A 21,960-nucleotide genomic window follows, 5' to 3' on the forward strand; every position below is an offset into this window, starting at 1 on the left:
AGAACTTTTTGTCTCTTTTGCAGCCCATATTTGCACGCGAGGGTACGTGAAATTCTGTCCGACTGTGCCTTACCCATTTCAGTCCTGACCTTCTCTGTTGTGGGTTCCTATATCTTCAAGGAAATTGAAAGTAAGTTCTGGTTTTGTTCTCTGGGATACTGGGGTTTATGAAAGAGAGAAGTGAAATCCTAGAAGAGTTTTGCTAATAAATAAAGTTCTTCCATATAATTTAACAAATACTGCGTGTACTTCCCTCCAAGAGCTCAGATTTCCTCACCATTAGATTTATGTCATTCAAAACCCTGATTAAATGAGACTGGGGCAAGAAAAATTATCCAGATGTGTCTTTTCAATGAGTTTGAGGTGTGTGTCACAATAAGGGAGATGAACAATTTCTGGCAAAGAACAAAGGGCAGAGTAATCAGCAGGCAGGAAGGGTTGTTGCCAGTCATATCAACATGGAGTTGGTCATCCCAGTTTGTCCTCTTTGTCTCCAGTTTGTTTTCCTAATTTAGGTGAAATGGTGCAGAGCATCTGGGCAGCTCTAAGTTACACAAGGAAATCTAAAAATGAGACACCATTCATTGGCCAGATAGATCAACTTTTCCATATCAGGAAGCGATAATGGGGACAGGAATTGCATTGTCCTGCAGTGACGTGAGTGGGTGATGTGAGGAAATGTATGGAAACAAATAAGAAATGGCTTTTTTTTTTTTTTTTTTTATTGTGATGGCCATTCCATCCAGTTGGATTGCAAAATGTTGCGTGGCCATGTGTGATTTATCCCTAGCCATGGATTGCTTCCAATGGCAGCAGTTTTGATTTAGATTTTATACTAAAATGCCTTGCACAGCTTGTTGGAGATGAGGAAGTTCTCAAATGCCTCTGTGGGTTGATGAGCTGAGCATTATGGTGCTGGTTAGAAATAAGGCTTCCTCATCTAAAAACATGTTGCATCTGTGAAAAACAAGTTTCCCTCCTTTGTTTTGCTCCAATATCTGTAAATGCCTCGCTAGGACTAGCAGTGGTCTGTCCCATCAGGATGGCAGCCAAGTCGTGAGTGGATGGAGGAAAAAAATAAACCAAACCAGCCAGATGGACCCATCTTCCATGGCTTCCAGGCTTCCACATGCCAGAGCATCACGCCTGCTTTCCTGCTTGCTTCCCAGTACTTCGTGGTGTGGGTAAAACATTGATGGTTGGATAAGAAGGTGCCTCCTAACATCCTTCTCCTCCTCTTTGCAGTGTCCAAATTTAACTACAACGCCTCTGACAGCTTGTTTGTGCTGGCCCCTGTGCAGTCCCTGTCCATTGGGTCGGTGATGAGCGCCATGGGACTGGGGTTTCTCCTCTCCATGCTCTTCTTCATCGAGCAGAACATCGTCGCGTCCCTCACCAACGCTCCCGAGAACAGGTAATGCCTCTGGTGCTGCTTTTCCCTCTGTGGAGGGATGTTCTGGGTCTGTCACCACCGCTGCTAGCCCAAAGCTTATCTGAACATCAGAAAGTTATTCAGGATGTGTTTTTAAGAATTCTGTTGTCACAGGTGGAGGTAACTCTGCTGCTTAACTCCTCAACATCCCCAAAGCCTGGTGTTGTGGCAGTGAGCCAAATCCATGAATCCTCAATGAGGTCATCACCTCAACCTGTTTCTTCTTTACTCTCTGCCCAACACCATTGTTTGTCACCTAAAACTCTCAAGGCATTTTTCAGGAAGAGTTTAGGAGACAAGAGGTGGCGTAGTGAATGTGAAGTGGGTATTTTGTAGAGTTTGAGGTCTTTGGATGCACCTCAAGGTATTTAGGGAGTGTCTGATACGTGTGGACACTTGAACTGCTCTTGCAATACAGAGAATTTGTTGAAAAATGAGAAGTCAATGACCTACATAAATGTTGTAGCACAATGTGCTGCAGCTGAGCATCAGGAGAGCTTGGAGTTGGTAAATTCCAACTGAAAACAAGGTGGAAGTGCAATAAAACAATAAGTCCAAGTCTCACTTATGTGCAAACTTGAGGTGTTGCACTATTAAAATATTCCCTCTGATGTTTTTGTGCCAACTGCAATCAGATGTAATGTCAAGAATGAATGTGGATGACTTTTTTCCAGGGAAACTACCATGTCTCTGAGGATTTTTTGCTAATGTGATGCGTGGGAGGGTTCTCTCCTTGCATAATATCCATTAGCATTCTCCATGTTGTAGCTGGAGTGACACAGTATTAGGAGAGAGGAGACAAGCTCAAATTCAGCTACACTAATTTAGTTTCCTTTGACCACCTCTTATCTCTATTATATCCCTTTAAGTGCTGCATAAATCTGTATGTAAGTGGGTCATCTCTTGGCTAATACACTTCTGGTATTTTCCACTAGAATGTTTTTAAGGAATATAAAATATTCTTTGGGATTTTTCAGAGTATTTTTCAGAGCACCTCGGTACAGGGCTGAGCTGATCAGGTGTTGGGGCAGGGATTTTTAGAGATGTAAAAACTAGGACTTGACACCATCTGTTTGTGGTGTCAGCACAGACACCTTGCACTATTCCAGGTTGCTTCAACCCCTAGTGTGGCCTTGGACTCTTCCAGGGGTGGGGCAGCCACAACTTCTCTGGGCAATCTGTGCCAGGGCCTCCCCACCCATACAGGGAAGGATTCTTTTCTAATATCTCATCTAAACTTACTCTTTGTCTGTTTGAGTCCATTCTCCCGCGTTCTGTCACTCCAGGCCTTTGTAAATTCTTTCTCCATCAATCTTGTAGCTCCCTTCAGGTCCTGGAAGGCTGTAATTAGGTCACCCCAAAGCCTTTTGTTCTCCAGGCTGAACAATCCCAATTCTCTCAGCCTTTCCTCACAGCAGAGGTGCTCTATCCCTCTGATAATCTCAGTGGCCTCTTCTGGATTAATTCCAACAGGCTGATGTCCTTAAAGCCTTCTGAAAAGAATGGGGAGGAGAACAAACAATGACCCTGAGGGTGCTGAAGGTGCCTTTGCTCAGAGAAATCAGCACGTGAGCAGGGGCTGTGTTTCCAAAGCACGAGCCAACGCAGGAAACGCGTTTGCAATCCCACCCTTCCTGCCAGCACCTTCCAGAGGCATTGCAGGGTAGACACCTACCTGACCCACTCACCCCACAGCCTCCTCAGTCAATGGAGGGGGTCACTCCCAGTGGGAGCAGGCTTTTGTCCCAAAACAAGCCCCACCCAAGGTTTCTGCTGCCCAAACAATGGCTTTGATCTTCGTGTGCTGGGTCAGCTCTACCAGCTCCATCTGCCTCGTGTCCAGGGGTATCGTGGATGGCTCCAAGTCTGTGCTGAGGTCTTCAGTTGGGTGCCACTGACACATCTAAATGATGTTCCCTTTCCAGCTGGTGGTGCTCAGAGAGAATTCAGCTGATCCTTCGTGTTGTGTGCGGATGTCAAGTGCTCCAGTGGCAGAGATAGAGCCTTAGACCTTTCAGTGAAGGTTTAAAGTCTGGGAGCTGAATCCTTCCCAGCTTTTTTCTAAACTTTACTCGTAATATCTCAGCAGTTGGTACAAGATAGGAATATTCAGGAAAGTGGCAGACCTTGGAAAAAATGTCAAGGTTAAAGTAGATGTGAGTTAAGTCTTGGTGCTGCTTTCTGCACAGTCCTGGCAAAGTGGATGTACTCAGATTCTTCAGTGAAGGCTGCCAGATTCCCAGAAGTAAAACAGGGAGGCTCTGCAGCATTTGATGAACTTAGGAGCAAATCTCCTTGGTTGGCTACCAACCTTTTGGAATGTGTTGCCCAGAGACACTGTGGCTGTCCTCTCTAGAGTTGTCCAAGGAGAGGTAGGATGGGATTTGGAGCAACCTAGGATAGTGAAAGGTGTCCCTGCCCATGGCAGAGGGTTGGAACTGGATGATCTTTAGGTTTCCTTCCAACCCAAACCATTCTGTGATCCATTCCATGATTCTGTGACTACCAAGGAGGAGCTGAAGTTTAATGAATTCTTGTCCCATTTTCTTATCATGCAGTAGCAATTACATAATTAGGGGATTACTGCAGCATACCAAGCACGTGTTCTGCTCATGGGGAAGGAGAGAGATCAGGGATATAAACAAGAAATTTCATTGTCAGTACTTTGACAACAAATGCTCAGGATTTTATCCACTCCCTCTGTGGACTCTGCAAGCAAACACACACATGGATTTTGTGCAGACTCTGCAATAAATGTAGGAGAAAAACACTGATGAAATTTTCATGGGCTGTTAGTTTAGCGGGCTTCCTTTCTGCTCAGAGCTGTTCTTTCCAGATGACAGCAGCTTTGGGGAGCAAACCATCACATTTCACTCCTCAGTGTTGACACCATGCACACGGTAAATCCCGAGGTGTGAAATCGCTGTGTGTGTTCGACAAAGGCAGCCTGTAGGGTTTGCACCAGGTGTAACCAGGTGTAACTGCTGTCACCAACCCCTCGTTCCAGGTTGGTGAAGGGCACAGCCTATCACTGGGACCTGCTGCTGGTGGCACTGATCAACACGGGGCTGTCGGTCTTCGGCCTGCCCTGGATCCACGCGGCCTTCCCGCATTCCCCCATGCACGTCCGGGCCCTGGCCTACGTGGAGGAGAGGGTGGAGAGTGGACACATCTATGAGACGTAAGCAGATCTCTTTGGATTCTTTGGTGGCTTCCCAATCCTTTGGGAACAGTGGGTTTGCATGGTTGGGGTGTCGGGTGTTGTATTCCAGATGTGAAAGTGATGGAAAGGTGCACCCAGTGAACCTTGATTTGGCTTCATCCCCTTCACTCAGGCACTCAGATTCATGCTCTGGCCAGTGGCAGCATCCTACAGGGATCCCACCCACTCCATTGCACCAGTGGGTGGGTGATTTTTCCTCTGGAAAAGTCAGCCAAGGCCATTTTCAGTTTCAGCCCTGTGGAAAGCTGAGGAGATGCTTTGGCCGGATCTCTCCGGATGCTTTCCCCAGAAAGAATCCAGAGCTGATTCACTGCCTGAAACCTGTCTGGTGGTTATTACGAAGGGGAAGAAAAATGCACCATTATTTCAGAGCTCCCATAACATCTCCCACCACATTTTGGGAAGGAGATGCTTAAATTCTCTGGGTTTTAAATAAAAACAAGTGTGAAGCCATGGCTGGGTCATGGATTTCTATTTAAGACCAACTCTTCTGCTGCTCTGAGTTGAGCAACACATTCTTATCACAGACCTATTTAAAAAAATTAAAAACCTTTTTCTCATGAAACACTCTCTGTTCTGGAGCAGATCTGGCCCGTTTGATCTCAGTCTGTTGCAGTTGAGTGCTTTTACCACAGGAGTGGTAATTTCCACTCACATACCATTAGTTTTAATTATCCTGCCTTGTTTCCATTTTCTGCATTGCCATTTATCAAAAGTGAGGCTAAGTGATCATTGACTCTGGGAGATGGAGTGGGTCTGTCTTAATCTCAGTCTTGCCTTCATGCTTGTTTTGGTGCCAAATGGCCCAGCCCAGCCAGGCACAGCTGATTTTGGGTCAGGGATGGACAGATTTCACCTTCCATGTGTGGAAATTGCTGAGTTCTGCTGCTCCCTGTAACTCTTGTACAGATCTTTTCCTGGGAGATCAGTCCCTTGGGTTTGTATTTTTGTACTCCCATTAGCATGCGTTGCTATTGGTTGTTTCTACAACTGTATCTCTCTTGAATAAACATTAAACCCTATTTAAAGAAAAAATAAACTTTGAAATTTGCATTCTGTACAGTTTTAATCAGTGCCCTTGCTCCTCATGTCCATGATCTGCTCTGGGATACCTCCACTCTCTGTTTCTTTGAAACCCATGTGCCAAACCTCCCTCCTGTGTCTCCTGTTGTCACTTTTAATATCCAAGTGCCTCTTTTTCCTGTTTTTCCACTGCCTTGATTCTGTATTTTGGCTTTGCTTTGACAAAGTCAAGTTCCCTGCCTGAACTAAGGACTAATTCCTCTACTTCTCCTCTCCTCCTTCACCCAGCTGTCCCAAAAAAAAAAAAAAAAAAGTACCAGAGAGGCCTTTTTGGCCACTCTAACCTAAATTCAGCTCCAGGGTTTATCCTGGAAGGGCTGAGGGCTGCCCTGATCTCCTTGAGGGTGTTCTCTCATGGCACAGCTCTGCTCTGCTGGAGGCAAATCGGTGCTGGGAACTGGATATTGGGAGTGAAAAAGAGAATGAGGTTTTCATAGTGCTTTGAACTCCCTTTGAGAACAAAGCTTTTTGTTCTCTGCAAAGCACTGGGGCTAGAACAGGAGGCTCCAAGCAATGTAGTCATCTTTTTTTTTTTATTTTATTTTTTTTCTCCCTCTTTGGCCAGCTCTGCTGAAAAAGAAATGAAGCTCAATTAGAAAATCGGCTCTGTCTCCCTTGGCAGGCTCCTTCCCTGCACTCAAATCAAAGCTCCCACAGGACGATGATATAAACAAGGATAAAGATCTGTCACAGCAAAAGCAAAATTTTCTTCTCCCCTGTAGAGAAGTGATTTAAGTTTCCTGTGGCAATCTGCAAACAGGCTCTTGTTGCTTACTTGGAGAAGTTCAGGAATGGCTAATCCCATGCTAGCCATATTTAGAGGATTTTGGGGAAATGAGCCTGGATTATGCTCTTTAATCTCCATTAATTAGTTTATTTCCATCACAGCACAGACTTTCTGGAGCTGTTTCCTCAAGGGCCAAACCAGATTCTGAACACACGGAAATCAAGGATTCCTCTGTTGACTCAACGTCCTCTGTGACTGTGATGTTCTTATTCTGGAAATGAGGTGTTAGAATTAGCAGAAGACCAATCTAAGGCTGGGAACATCAGTTTTTAAAATATCATGTTTGGCAAATTATGAGCAATTTTAGCTATGTTCTGATAAAATATTCCAAACTAATAAGTGGCATTAGCAGGAGCTGGCATCAATTGCAGTACATCTTGCCTGTGATCAAACACAGTGCTGTGATTGCTGCATCCCTGAGAGATGGCTGCAGAAAATTCCACGAACTTCAGAAATCTTTACCTAAGGGCTGCCACTCTGAGCTTGTTCTTGCAGCCTTGCATCTGATTTAAATGTGGTTTTGCAGCTCATTTTGTTCCTGAGCTCTTTTACTTGCATGACTTCCCTTGCAGACTTGCCTGGGCTGGCAGGGCAGGAGCCTCCCCCAGCAGGAGGAGAGAGCTCTGTCTGAAATAACAGAAATTCTTCCTCTGTTGCTGTCCTGGGGCTGGAGGAGCTCCTGCTGTACCTGGATGAGGTTAAATCAGTGCATCCTTAAACTCCTCCTTCTCTGAGCCACCACGAGACTCATCATGGTTCTGGCAGCTCTGGAGTGGCCAGACTGGAATTGCTCTGGCACGGCACTTCCCTTTGCACTTTGAGCTGCTTGGCTCTGTTCATCTCCAGCACTTCTGTGGTGATCCAGGCCTAGAGCCAGTGGGAAAGATGCCAAAGATCCCCTCTGTCCATTTAGGTGATGTCCCAGTTCCACCAGAGCTGGCCAGAGTGAAGCACTCTGCTCTCCCTCAGCTTCTCCAGGCTGGGACCCCTTGGATGTGGGAGACTTGCAAGAGGATCCAAGAAAATCTGTTTGGAAGGAAAAAAAGTTATGGTTTAAACCTGTTGGAAGGTTACTTAAAGGTTAAAACCTCTGTGCATCCTGTCCTGGTAATCTGGATTATTTGTAGGACCTGCCCCACTACTCACAGAAGAATTCTGGTGTTGTTCTCAGGATTTTGTGTGCTGTTTGTGGTACCTGTTGTTCCTTAGGTCTCATGACTGCTGGTGTTAATTCTGCCTTGTTGTCCAAATCCTCAGAGCAAGCTTTGGGCTGTCACCCTTTCCCTCCCTCTCCAAATACAGGTGTGGAGGGCTCCTTCATCCCCTCAGCTTCCTTTTCTTTCTTGAAGGTATAAACAGATTTGAAGTTCAACCTGACCTTACTTCTAAGCAGAACTCTCCAACTTAATATTGCAATAATTTAATCTTCTTCAGAACAGAAGGGATTAAGAAGTCCTAGCAGTGCATGTGCAAAGGAGGGAAGTGTGTTTTGATAGATCTTTGGTGTTAATCCTCAGAGAAATTTGTGTATAAGGTTAATTCAGAATTTGAGGGGTCTCATCCAGGGAATGAGGTCACTAAATTACACCAAAACAACCTACAGACAAAAATTTTCCCTCATAATAGGGAGATTTATTCACTGGCTTATCCACTGAATTGTTGGATTTATCTTTAAAAAAAATTTAGGAATCCTCTTTTTCTCTCCTTGTAAGTAGTCTCGACAGATGTGGGTTTTCTTTCCTCCTGTTGTTTCTGATAATTTTTTTCAGATTGGGAGGAGATGCTCACAGGTTTAGCTGCACTGCACAGAAAACACAGCAGTGTTTTCCCCTCAAGCAGGTTGCTAAAACTGCTGCCTGCTTCCCTGTCAGTCTTCCCCTCAAAAAAGCTCAATTTGTGGCCTGTCAGCTCTGGAAAATTTGCATTAATTAATGACATGTTTTGCATGGTAATAGACAATTGCCCACAGCAGGACTGAATCCCTGTGTGGTGCTCTCAGATTCCCTTCCATGTAAACAGGGAGATCCTCGTATCCATCAAAAATGCTGACTCGCTGTCAGGAGACTGCTGACTTTCTGTTTGTTTTTGTTTTTTGTTTTGGTTTTTCTTTTTCCTCCAAGACGTTCCTTATTTCCTGGAGAAGTCAGTGAGTTTTCTTTGGGAAAGAAGCCAGTTGCATGTGCCCAGGGTAAAGCAAGGGAAGGATTACTGACCACCAGAAAGAGGATTCTTGGCTGGTTTGTTTTTTTTTTTTTTCCTTTTCTGCATTGTGCTAAACAGAATCAGTTTCGAGGGCAGTTTAGTTCAGGATAGGATCTGTAGAGCTTTACAGAAGGGGAATTTGGCACTTTTCCAGCTGCTCTGTTTGAGCTGTGGATTAAGTGCCTGGCCTGGCTCCAGCCAGGCTCTGCCTCCTCAATGTCAGCACGGGGCCAGAAGTGCTGATTTCAGTGGTGGGGATGAGTTTCCCTTTCCCCGCGTGTCCTGCTCCTCCACGGAGCAACCACTGGGATAAACACGAATCTTGGGGTGTTATCCCATCTCCTCACCCCTTTTTTTTCCTGCTGCCAGGATTGTGAGTGTGAAGGAGACCCGGCTGACAAGTCTGACTGCAAATTTCCTGGTGGGGCTGTCGCTGCTGCTGCTCCCGTTCCCCCTGCAGTGGATCCCAAAGCCGGTTCTCTTCGGCCTCTTCCTCTACATCGCCCTGACCTCCATCGATGGCAACCAGCTCTTTGAAAGGGTGGCTCTGCTGCTCAAGGAACAGGTACCTGGAGTTGTGTTTGCAACCCAGCTGTTCAAACTGTTGCTTTCTCAGGGTGGGATTTTTTTTGTGAGGTTTTCTTGGTTTTTTGGGAGTTTTAAACCCCCCCTGTGCTGTCGTGTCATCTGCAGAGTACACGTATTTAAAGAAGTAATAATATAAAATATAATAGGCACAACATCAGGAAATAGGTTAGGTTGGATATTAGGAAAAAAATTTTTACTGAAAGAATAATAAAATACTGGAATTGTCTTCCTAGGGAGGTGGTGGAATCAACATCTCTGGATATATTTAAAAAAAGACTGGACTTGGCACTTGGTGCTATGGTCTAGTTGTGGTGTTAGGGCATAGGTTGGACTTGATGATCTTAGAGGTCTCTTCCAACCTCATTATTCTGTGATTCTGTGAAATTATGATCTTTGATTTCCCCAACAAAGCTTCAGGCAGGTTTGGGGTTTGGTTGTTTTTTTTTTTTTTTTGTGCTGTTTTGCACTTTCATTTTGTGTGAAATACAGCAAGATGGGATTTTAAACTCAAAATTGAATTACTTATGTTATTGAAACCTCTGTGATGTGGGCTGAAAACAAACCTGGAAGATGTTTTTTTAAATCTGTCTCTGTTACAGGTGCTAAAAATGTGTTGTTTGGGAGTGTAGGTGGTACCTGGAGCAATCTCCAGCTCACCTTCTCTTATATAACAAGGGTCAAGGGCTTAATAAGCCAAACATTTGGCTCTGCATCTTTGCTAATCTGTCTTGATCTCGAATATTACATCCCAGAGGTTAAAACTGTGGAATTCGGGTAAAGATCACATTTGTCATGTCATGTCAATTTTTGAACAGCTACTGATGTATGTGACTTATTACTTCTGGTTTTAGTAGGAATTATGTGTGGAATTTTCCAGGTTTTGGTGTAAAAAATTAAAAAGTATTCTCAAATATGGAAAATTCCCTTTTGTGGAAACCTTTTAATGAGTCATGGCACAATCTGAAAGCCACTGAGGCTGTGCTGGTGCCAGCAGACAGTCGCTCATCCTCTTCATTGATGTATAGACAGTGAGTCAAAGCCTGTGCTCAGACATGAGCAAGGAACTGTCAAAAGAAACCACCATATTTAGCCTATTAATGTCATTTTTCCCCCCTTATTTCTCAAAAATGGCTGGCTTATGGGAGCTGAGAAAATCCCTGCAGTGTGAGAATTTTCCTCATCTCCTGGTTTTCTCCTAAAGGGGTTCAGCCAAGAGATGGGAGCAGCAGGGGCAAGCCTGGAGCCTTGCAAGGCTGTAAAATAATGAGGAGCTGGGTGCCAGGTGGAGGAGCCATCGACAGGAACAGCACCTGGATGCATCTGCTCTCCTTCCCCCTGCACACCCCACAGGCACCTCTGCCTGAAAATCCTCAATCCTTCTCAGGGGATCTCATTGCTGCACTTCCCAAGATACTACATTGCACTCCAGATGTTCCCAGAGGCAATCCTGGCCCTGAGGGGTGTCCTGTGTTCTCTCCAGGCTCCCAGTGCTCAGTCATCCTCTGGGTCTTGCTGTGGTTTCAGGCACTGGAATTAACCCTACAAATCCCATGTTCAGCTGCTGAACCTTTTAAGGACGCTGATGGTGATGCAGTGCTTGTACAAATGGATATGCTGGTGTCCCAAAGCCCCATTCTGCTGTCACAAGTCCAGGTCTCTTCATGTCTAAAATGTGGTTCTTCTCTTGCAGACTGCTTATCCTCCGACCCACTACATCCGCAGGGTTCCCCAGAGGAAGATCCACTATTTCACAGGCCTGCAGGTCCTGCAGCTCCTCATCCTCTGTGGCTTTGGAATGTCACCCCTGCCTTACATGAAGATGATCTTCCCCCTCATCATGATAGGGATGATCCCCATCAGGTAGGAAGCTTGGCTGTCTTCTTTCCCTGTCTGCCATGCCTTGTGTCTTCAGGCTTGGATTGCTGGAAGTCTGAGAGGAGGAGAAACTGGGAGCTGAGCTTGTTTAGTCTGGAGAAGAGAAGAGTGAGAGGGGATCTCACATGGTGCCAGACTCTTTCCAGTGGTGCCCAGCAGCAGGACAAGGACTTAAGGCAACAAACTAAAACACAAGTTCCACCTCAACACGAGGAAAAACTTATTTATGTTGAGGATGGCAGAGCCCTGGAACAGCTGCCCAGGGAGGCTGTGGGGTCTCCCTCTCTGGAGACATTCCAATCCACATTCCTGTATCACCTGCCTCAGGGAGATTGGGCTGGGTGATCTCCAGAGTTCCCTTCCAGTCCTAACTACTGCATGAAGTGTGAGTGGCTCAGGAGGGTTTTCTGCATTTTCCAGACTATCCAGCTCCTGGAAGTGAGTAATGAGGAGGGTTTTTTACCATCTACTCAGGCCTGAGGATGAATCAGGATTTCACTGCGGCTGGGAGTTGTGCAGAGGGTTCTGGGCTGGCAAGTGCTCTTCTTCCAGCTTCCCAGGAGGCAAAAACTCTCCTTTTTCGTGCTTGTGAGATGCCTGATCTTCCTGAGAAGCCGTAGTCCAAACCTCTAGATGGTATTTGATAATGTTCCTTATCACTTTGCAATTTGATTTTCCAGCAGAGCTGGAAACTTTTCCTAAGAGGAATCCTTATCTCTTACCCAGTGCTGTGGTGACCTCCCAGACCTCCTGCACTGCTGGATGCCCCCGTCAGTGATCAGTTGGGTGAAACTGGCCACATTTAGACTTAAAATATATGTTTAAAGCTGGGAGGATACCACAATATCCTACAGAGAGAGAGAATTGTTAAGAAATTTAACTAATTTCTTCCTTAGGGTTCATTAGCAGCCACTGCCCATCATTCTCCAGTTAAATCATTCATGCTCTCAGTCCTTTGGATGTAATGAGAGGCCATAAAAAGATCTTGGAAGGAGCAGATCAAGTTTGAAGTCCACTTGATTATTTTTAGGGCATCATGGCACCAGAGATATCTGTTTGACTTTGATCTTGCAGTCCCAGAGATTTTGCCTCTGATCCCAAAGTTCAGGGCTGCCAGTTTGTTAATCTGCACCACCTGCAGTGATGTTTTCCTTGGCTGATAAAGATGGGTCCAGTCTTTTCTGAAACAAAAGCAAATGTTAGAGCTGCCATGACTTTCAACAGGATCATGTCAGAGCCATTTGGCCTGGATTTTAAAAGATAAACAAGCTTGGAAAACACTGAAATTACTGTTCCTCTGGTCGTAATGCCCTTCACACTGGTGGCACTTGGGGTGCCTGGATGAGTGACTGGTAAATATTCCAACTGTGAGTGGCTCTTGTGGGAATTGCAGCTCAGTACAGGACAGAAAACATGGGGCACACCCAGCCAAATTCAGGTATTGGACATGGTATAAAAAACTCAATTAGCGTGGCGAGAATGCAGTCAAAAAACCTGATTTTGTACTCAGAGCTAGCTACTAATATGCAAATATATCTTCTTTTCAGTAAATGAGATGCTGTCAGTTTATACCCTGTGTGGTGCTAACTCATTTCTCTTTCCAGGGCAGTTTTTTTCCCAGCAGCTGGATAATCAGCCCTGCTGCCAAGGGGAAGATGCTGCTGCCTGGCACAAGATGGAAATCTGCCCTTGGCTTTCCTTCCTCTGGTTTCTTTTGCCTTCATGTAGTTTCTGTGGCCTCCAGCCAAGAAGGCAGCACCATGATCCATGAGCTCTGTAGTTAATGGCTTTTTCCCAAAGATTTGGCACTCTAAATAGATTAGGCAGTTGAAGAAATTTAGTATGTTTTCTCCTTTTTTTTTTTTTAAGAAGTGAAGGGTGAAAGAAGAGGTGTGACCATAGCCAGGGGACAAATTCAAGAATCAAACACATGAGTGAGGCATGGCTTGGTGTCCCATCCAGAATTCAGCCACATTTTCACATTTCAGTCCCAAAGCCACATTTCCATCCATCCAACAGCTTTAGAAACATAATTTGTGTTGTCCTTAGTGAGGGATCACTGGTGTGGTCTCAGACAGATACTGAGAAGCCACTGAAATCCATTATTGCAGTGGAAAACAGCCTGCTGGAGGAAAACTTGATCTCTTTGGGTATTCCCAGTTCCTGGCTTAGATCCAGAACTTTGGGATGATGAGTTTTTGCTTGCCCACAGACGAAAATTCTCTCCAGGTTCTCTCTTATCTGAGCTTCTGTGGCTCTCAAGCATCTTATTCTATGATGGGTCTGATTAAGGAGATCCTGGTATTTCTCATTAATTGGTGATGTTTGGGATCTCTTGCACAGCTGTTGAAATCTGAAACTGATTTTTTGGTGCTTTATGAGTTATTTTAACAGCTGAAGAGTCACTTCCTTGTTAAACAAGGGAAAATGCCACATAAATGTGCATCTTTTTTTGTTGTTGAGTTGTAGTTTGTATTTTATTAAAGTGTATTTTATTTATAAAATAGGTAATTAGTTTAAATGATTATTTTAAAGTATTTTTTAAATTAATTTAGATTTTATTTTAATGTGTGAAGGTAGTACGAAAGTAGTGTTCTTATTTTAAAAATTATGTATATAATTTAAGGTAGTAGATATGTATTATGTATGTAATTTATAGGGTATTATGAAAGTAGTGTTAGTTCTTATTTTAAAAATTACGTATATAATATTATTTATTTATGTAAATATATTATTTGGGTTTTATTTAAAAGTTATGTGAATATGTGAATGGTTTTATTTATTTACAAGAACGACTTCACAGTGCCTTTCGAACCCAAATATATTAATTTGTGAGGATGTTGTTGCAAAAAAATCAAATTTTTAAAAAATTTAAAGTAAGGGAATCCCTGTCTCCACGTGGAGAAGCCAAACAGCAGGTCAGGATGGTTTTGTTTGGAGTCATGGCTCTTCACCTGTTTATTTTTGTCACCCTTAGGACTTGGGGGTGACAGAGCTCTAGGAAAGTGACTTCCTCCTGTGAGGATGAGGATGTTCTCTTTCCAGCTGGAAGGAGGAGGCTGTTGCAGAGGGAGCCTGGCACTGCAGTTCCTGTGTTTGCTTTTTTTTGGGGGGGTTTTGCTGTCCCCACCTTGTGTCCCCCTCAGTGGGTGAACACCACAGCCAAACTCACCTGGGGGCTTTGGGACAGGGAGAAAAATGCTGCCCAAACAGGGACTGACCCCCGTTCTCTGCTCTGCCTTAGGTACAACCTGCTCCCGAGGATCATCGAGGCCAAGTACCTGGATGCCATGGATGCAGAGTAGTGAGGGTCCCCAAGAGCAGCAGAGACACCCCCTTTTGGGGCCAGCCGAGGCGTGGCACCACCTCCTGCAGTTCTCCTTCACCACTTTCTCCGTGCTCTGACGTTGGCAATGCACTCCTGTCACAGCTCCACGGGGCCTGTGCCAGACCCAGGGAGCCTTGGGCTTGAGAGGACGCTGCTCTCTGGAGCTGTGAGGCGAACAAGCTTTATGGAAAATGCTACTTTTCCACATCCCCGACCACACCAACCCCAAAGATCAGCCTGGCTGCGCGGTTGGAGCATCCAGAGTTGTCCTGTGTTCCCTTGTTTGAGGGTGGGGGTGGTTTTTTTAATGCACCACATCCTTTTCTTCCCCAACACTAAGAACAGCAACTGACCCTTGTTTTATAGAATATGACAGCCCTGGCCTGGCCTTTGAATCCAATTCCCTGTGCACCCAGTATTCCCAGATTGGTGTTCTGGGTGGGATGGCCTCGTGCTAAACCACTGATGTCAAGTGAGGTGGAGGCTGTTTCCTCACATTAATGGGTTTGGAAGCAATTGCAATGTGTATTGCTTCAACCCACAGGTTTTGGAGGAATTTTTAATCCCAGAAATGAGCTGGGAACATTCAGAGGCTGGGCTCTCAGGGCCCTGTGGATGAAACCCCTGCTGGGTTTGAGCTGTTTGGGCATTAGTTTGGATCTTTCTCCCATTTCTCCTGGGTAATCAAACACAGAATTGTAGGTTTTGCACAACTGCAGCATTATTTTGCTTGCACCCAGAGGGCAGTTGTGTCGAGGTTGCATATACATATGTACAGTAGTGCCTATGTGTACATATATACATATGGAGTTGTGTATATATTTTGCATAGATATACAAATAGGCCTGGTTCTTTCCAAATTCACAAGTGTTTTGTGCAGTCAGTGTTACCCACCACGTCCTGACCATATACTTGTTCTCTGCTTCAGTGCTGCTTTTTCTCATTTGAGAGATGGTCACTTTTATTCCTTTAGAAGCTGCTCAGTTACTGGTTTTGTTCATGTGTCGCTTTCTTCAAGGTGTTTTCTTTGCTTTCTCCTTCCTGTGGCTTGAGACCTTCATCATTCTGTCTCGAGGCTCCAACATGTGAATTTTTCATTTAATTTTGATGTACAGAATGCAATGAAAGTTTTCTTCTTTTCACCTAATCAATACTTGTTGGTCATTTCATTGTTTCTGTTGTGTAGCTGATTTCCATCCCCCCCTCCCCCCGAGATGTTATATTATATTTCTGGATGAATCTTAACTTCTGCTGTCTTTTCTATTTCAGTTTATTTAATTTTGCTTGTACTATGGTCAGTTTTCTTATTTGGAGTACTGTGAAACAAGCTGCCCTTTAGTTCAGTGCTTGGCACATCACAGGTTACAGCTAAAAATGTTCAGAAAATCGTGGACCTCGGTGATGAGCTTTCAAAAGAGTAGAAATTAGGGAAAAAGACTAATGTAAAATATTAATTTATCAGCACAGAGAAGTGTTTCTTACCAGTTGCTTACCCAGTAAATGATGCAGAGTTTTTTCCTCCCACCTCAGCATGGTGAGGGATTCCAACCCAGCCATGAGGGAGGAAGGCTTTGGGTGCAAAGCTCCTGTGCTGATGCTAAGCCAGGCTCAAGCCACTGCAGATTTGGTGTATTTGCACTAAAGATCAGAAAGTATTTAATCTTTGTGGAGCTGCCCATGGCTCTCAAACACGTGTGCAGAACTAATTTTTTCATTTTCTTACAAAACCCTTTGTATTGAGACTCGGTGGAGGAGAGCAGTGAGAGTTCCTGTATGGTTTTATTGTGGTTTATTCCATAGTTTTTATTTCCCTGAGGGAATTGCAGGCGAAACCCCCCAGCCTAGCAAGCAGAACAATGTCACAGGTAGCAAAAACATGACTTTCATGTGGCACCAAGCTGCTCTGAGAAGTCTCAGGGTCAGGGTGACCACCCCAGTGCATCAAATGCTGAATTTGGCTTTCAGCAGCCTCGGGGGCAGCTCCTGCTGTGTCTGACAAGAGCAGCTACAAACCCAAACGTGGTTTCTGAACGTTTACCCCAAAATTCCCTGGCTTTTGAGTCATTTCTGTGCCAGGATCAGTCAGAGCTGTGTAGCAAGGCCTGCGTGTAGGAACAGGGGCAGACAGGATTTCAGAGGAGGCAGAATCTGTCTGATCTTCAGTGAACAGCAAAAGGGCAGGTGACAGGCAGCAGTTCAGGACCTGCTGGAAGCCAGGGAGTGCAGAGGGCTGCTGAGGCTGAAATAACATGTTTTTCCCACAGATGTCAAAAGATTTTAAGCAAAACTGCAATCAGAGGTGTCATCCTCTGGCTGAGTAAAGCTGTAACACACACGTGTCCTGTGGGTGAATTCCTGGTGTCTCCACAGGAAAAAGTCACCTTAGGGGGTGGTTTAAGTGATGCTTTGGGTGCTGTGGCTGGAGGAAGGACAGGATGTGCCCAAGGGAATGTGGCTTTGGTTTTGTTTGAGGATCTGGGTGGGATTTCCTCAGGCACAGAGCTATAGTGGGGTGGACTGGCCTGCAGGTGAAATAGTTTTGAGATGCACCCTCCATCCCCCACTTGGAAGAGCCAGAAATGTCCCCATTTAAAGCCTTTTTGAAAGATCAATTTCAGATAGCGTCAAATGTTGCAGAGAGAATTGAAAATCCAGGCAGCAGAGAGGGTTAAATAACCACCACAACTCTTGCTTGTATCTTTTCTTTTCCTTCACTGGTGTGACTTCAGTGTTTGTATTTCCTTTGTAGCATCAGTAGGATTCTGTTCTGCAGGGTTTTTGTTCTTACAGAAGTCAGGGGCCAAAGAATCAGCTGATGGGAAATCAGCACAGCTTGAGGGGGGGAAAAAAAAGCTGTGCTGGCTTGGACTGGTTGAAGATTTGGACCTATGTCTCAATATTTGGGTGGAAAGGAGATGTGAGACTCGAGGCCTCTTGTCTCGGAAGGGGTTTTCATGATCCTGCAGAGGATTTATTTTATTTTTCCATCCCTTTTCTCTTCTTGTTTGCTTCTGGTTTTGCTGACTTAAGTGCAGGCGTTTCCAGGAAGTAGCTGACTAGGGAAGGAGGGTTTGTTCAGAGTTGATTGAGCACTTTAATACTTCTGTGAAGGTTTAAGACAATTAGAATGTAAAAGAAGTTTTATTATAAGCTCTTTGTATACGCACAATGCTCTGTAAAACTGTTGCCAAAGAACTGAGACTGAAAGGTATCAAGAGCTGTTGGGAGAGTCCGTGGGGTTCACCTGGCATTGCAAGGCAGGGAAAAGCTTCTGAAACGAGTGGATTTTGGAAGTTGGCATTTGACAGCTGCCAAAACAATCAGGAACTGGAGATAGAATAAAATTCTACTCTCAAACTTGTAGTTTTTGATCCTTGCGTTGAATGTAGGAGCTAGAAGTGAGCTTGACAATTAAAATTGGATTTGTACCTGACTGGTTTTGTTGGTCTGAGACTTTATTTTGTTGCTTTTGAAGACGCCCTTGACGTGCTGTGTGTGGGATTTGATGTGTTTATTCATGTAAATGAAGGGAAGTAGGTGAAAAGGTGGAAGTTGCTGAACAAGCAGTGCAGCACTTTTGGGATTGCTTAGGAAGCACGGCTGACAACTGCACTGCAACAGCCCCAAACTCCCTGGCACCAACATTTGAAGTTGTTTCATAAATGTCAAGCTCCACTTGGATGTGCTGCAGAAGGATGGGGATGGGGCAAAGGGATTCAGCTGGTTTGGTCCAAAATTCCACATCCCCAGCTGCACCCAGAGACTGAGACTTCACAAACTTCTGCTCATGAGATTTGGCTGCTTTAGGAGCTGCTGCTGCACTCTGCTCTGTGGACACTCCTGGGAGGAGCAGGAATTCCCCCAAAGTTGGATGGAGGTGGGAGGGAAGGGCTTGGTTTGGGAAAGTTTTTGTGGAGTTCTCAGCAACAAGAAAGGGACCTGAGATGTCACATCACCAGAAGCAGCTCCTGTTTTCCAGTGTGTCCCACCAGGCATCTGCACTATTGTCACACATTGATGTTACTCCTTTCCAACCTTTTTAAATTGTTTGTTCCATTCTGAATCTGCCCTTTGCAGGTTGATGGGCAGAGCCAGGGGTGCCTCAAGCACTTCTGTTGTGTCTGTTCCCCCAAAACTCAGTGCAAGCTGTTTGCTGTCGTCTCCTGACCAGCTCTCTGCTTCCCCAGCCCGTTCTAGAAGCTGGCTCTGGAATTTCCACTGGGGAAATGCTGAGTGGGAATTTTTCCTGGAGAACCTGAGCCCGTGCCTGGCAGTGGCTGCTCTTTGGGCTCCTTTGCCAGATAAGCAATGATGAGGATTCATGACTGTCCAGCACCTCCCCATCTCGTCAGAAATCTCCTTTATGGCCCCTGTTCCAGTTGGGATGTCCTCCTTTCATCTGCCAAGCTTCCAAAACAACCTTAATAGACATAATGGGGTGGGGCTGGGTTGTTTTCTGTATTGAGGCCTGGGAATATTAGAAGAGAATCATCTCTAATTGTTTTCCTGTCTAATTAAGGCATTGAGGGGCCAAACCCTGACCATTCCACTGGTGGCTGCAGCGCTGCTTGCAAAGAGCAAACCATCAACGTTGTGGGCAGAGCAGAGGGGAGGGAGTTGTTGCAGTACAAGCTTTAGAATCACAAATTAGCACTTTCCCTCTTTGGCTTTTGGGTGTTTTCCTTTCACACTTCCCTGGCTGTGTCTTTCTTTGCCTGGTACAAAACGCTGCATGAGCTGGGATCGCTTGGCTCTGCTCTGATGTCACATTAAATATTGAAGAGCCTGTCCTGGGGGAGCTGCTGCCTTCTGCTCCCCATCTGCCTCTCCTGCAAAGAGCTGCTCACTTGGAGACCCTGCTCTTCATCCACGAGACAAATTCCTGCTGCTGCAGAAGGGTCACTCAGCCACAGGAGGAGAGCAAAATGCAAAGAGTTGGGGAAAACAGCTTGAAAATAAAGTCTCTCCCTGCTGATCTGAGTGATGCTGGCACTTCTGAGCACGGGGGGAGAACCAGGGGCTCTGCAGCAGTGAGGTGTTTGTGATGGGGTCAGGGGCCTGCAGGAAATCCTCCTTAGAAAATTCAACACTGATTTCAGTGCTGATTTTGGGAGGGCTGGGAGAAGTTCTCATCTGCCCAGCAGCAACAATTGGTGTCCTGGAACGCTTGTTGTAGGTAAGTTTTCCATGACTGGATGGCCTGGGTGGCTCTGCAGAGGTGGCTGGAGCAGGAGGTGCACCTTTGGGTGCCCTGAGCATCCCCAGAGCTGGGGCTGAGCTCTTTGATGGGGGTGACAGAGCTCAGGCATTGTCCCCTCCTGTCTGGAGCTGCTTCCCCTGGGAGCTCTGCTGGCACCTCTCTGGTGTTCAAAGCATCACATTGCTCAAATCTGGGACCAGTGCCACTGATTTCAAGCAGCACCTCCAGGGAGTGCTGACCTACTGGAGCAGGATTTTATGGGAATCACATCTTCATGGAACCACAGGATGGTTTGGGTTGGAAAGGACCCTAAAGCTCATCTTGTTCCATCCCCTGCCACAGGCAGGGACACCTTCCACTAGCCCAGGGTGCTCCAAGCCCTATCCAGCCTGGCCTTGGGCTCCAGGGATCCAGGGGCAGCCACAGCTTCTCTGGGAAATCCATCCCAGCCCCTCCCCACCCTCAGAGGGAAGGATTCCTTCCCAATATCCCATCCATCCCTGTCCTCTGGCTGTGGAAGCCATTCCCTGTGTTCTGTCCCTCCAGGCCCTTCACTGCAGAGCTCCCCTTGTGTGGGAGTCCAGGGCTTCCCTCTGGCTGCCCTGGGACCCTGGCAGGGGTCAGAACCCCCCTGGACAGAGCACCCAGAGACACTGTCTGTGATCTCTGTCCATGGAAAAGAGTTTTCAATCTTACAGGATGAATTACCAGCTCTGAGTGTTTGATATAAGTAATAATTAAGTGTGGCACGGGTGCAAAAGTAAAATTTTAGGATTCTAGATTAGGGGTTCAGAGGGGACAAGATGGAGGAAATTGGGTGTGTCTTGTCCTTTTTCTCCTTCTTCATGCCCTCCATGTTTCACTGTGGTGTTGGCATTTTTCTGTTGGTTTAGGCTGGGGACACACTGTCCAACGTAGGTGACAGATATTGGCACGTTATTGTAAATCCAGCACAGGGAGTTTGTGGTATTTAATGTTTGTAACATCCCACTGAGGGCAGAGCCCCACACGCTGCCCTGCAGGACAGAGCTGCGGCAGGGCAGCAGAACATGTTAGAGATAAACAGAATAAACAACCTTGAAACCAGCACAGATGAATTATGGCTTCTGCTTTGGCAGCGGGGCAGAAAGACAGAGACTTTCTACAATCCTGGAATCATCAATACCACAGATTCCAACACCCTTGCCTGCCCAGGTGTTGGCAGCTCCCTCCTTCTGATATTAAAGAGAAATGATGATCCTGGCGTTTAGTGCCAAGTGTGGAAGCTGCAGCCACTGGAGCTGTTGGATGTGTCCCTTTGGAGTTGGGCCGTGCTCTGAGGTGCCCAGCAGGTCCAAGTGGATCCCATGGGAGAAGGAATGATCCAGCTGCAGAGCACAGCAGCCACTGGGGAGTGAGGAGATTGACCCTGGGAGGGTTTAGCCTGTGGTGTCACACTGCTTTAATCAGTGAGTGAGGGCTCTGCTGTTTCTGGAGGTGTTTATCCCCTCCTTTCCCTCTCCTCTTTGTTGGTGTGAGCTTGTGCCTTGTTCCCAAGAAGGAAAGATTGGACTCAATGATCCTCGTGGGTCCCTTCCAAAGCCAGGACATTCCATGAGGTATTACCACAGAAAACAGAAATTCTCTTCCTAAAATGTGCAACACTTCAGCTGCTAAAATAAACCCAAATTTATCCAAAGCATGCACAAATTCATGCAAACCAACCCCTTCCCTGTGATCCCACCTGAGAAAGGCCTATCCTAACCACATAAATATCCTAAATACTCCTCATTTCCCCTCCTGCTTTCCCTGGAGGGGGTGGCAATGCAGGATAAGCTCTGCTTAAGAGGAAAAACCTTCCAGGGGCAGCTCCAGCTCATCCCCAGCCCTGCCTCCCCTTTCCCTGCAGCACAAAGTGCATTTCCAGCGACCTGTAGCAGTGCTGGGTTGATTTCCCCCCATGATGTGTAACTGGGTAATTCCTTCTCCACAGGGAGACCAGGAGCTTTTCCCCAGGATGCTGAGAAAGGATTTGAGGTGAGGGAGATCCCTGTTCAGGGATTTCTGGCCTTGCTAAAAGGCTCTCCCAGAGCACGTCCCTGATCTGGTGCTGATTTTCCAGTGAGGGATTTCTTTTGATAAGAGTTGCTTGGAGGGGGAGGGAGGGAGAGAGAAATCCTTGGTTGCATAAGGAAGCTCTGTATTTAAAATGGAAATAATAAAGAAATGTGCTGTTTATATATTTCTCCTTTTTTTGCCCAAT

General features: G+C 45.8%; 1 protein-coding gene across 7 annotated transcripts in view; it reads left to right on the top strand.

The window, feature by feature from the left end:
- SLC4A11 (solute carrier family 4 member 11) overlaps positions 1-17,951 on the top strand; it is a 101,601-nt gene extending 83,650 nt beyond the window's left edge. For 3 of the 7 annotated variants that reach the window (XM_072927883.1, XM_030270264.4, XM_030270269.4), the window contains exons 16-21: positions 24-130; positions 1,246-1,414; positions 4,440-4,613; positions 9,097-9,292; positions 11,006-11,175; positions 14,435-14,632. In XM_072927883.1, the coding sequence (XP_072783984.1) occupies positions 24-130; positions 1,246-1,414; positions 4,440-4,613; positions 9,097-9,292; positions 11,006-11,175; positions 14,435-14,495 (877 nt within the window). In that variant the 3' untranslated portion in view covers positions 14,496-14,632. Of the gene's footprint in view, positions 1-23; positions 131-1,245; positions 1,415-4,439; positions 4,614-9,096; positions 9,293-11,005; positions 11,176-14,434 lie in introns of all 7 variants that reach the window. The other 4 variants (XM_041715608.2, XM_030270265.4, XM_072927884.1 and 1 more) reach the window with 2 other exon arrangements.
- The last annotated feature ends 4,009 nt before the right edge of the window (positions 17,952-21,960 follow it).

This window comes from Taeniopygia guttata, chromosome 4, assembly GCF_048771995.1.
Source record: "Taeniopygia guttata chromosome 4, bTaeGut7.mat, whole genome shotgun sequence".
Classification (NCBI taxonomy): domain Eukaryota; kingdom Metazoa; phylum Chordata; class Aves; order Passeriformes; family Estrildidae; genus Taeniopygia; species Taeniopygia guttata.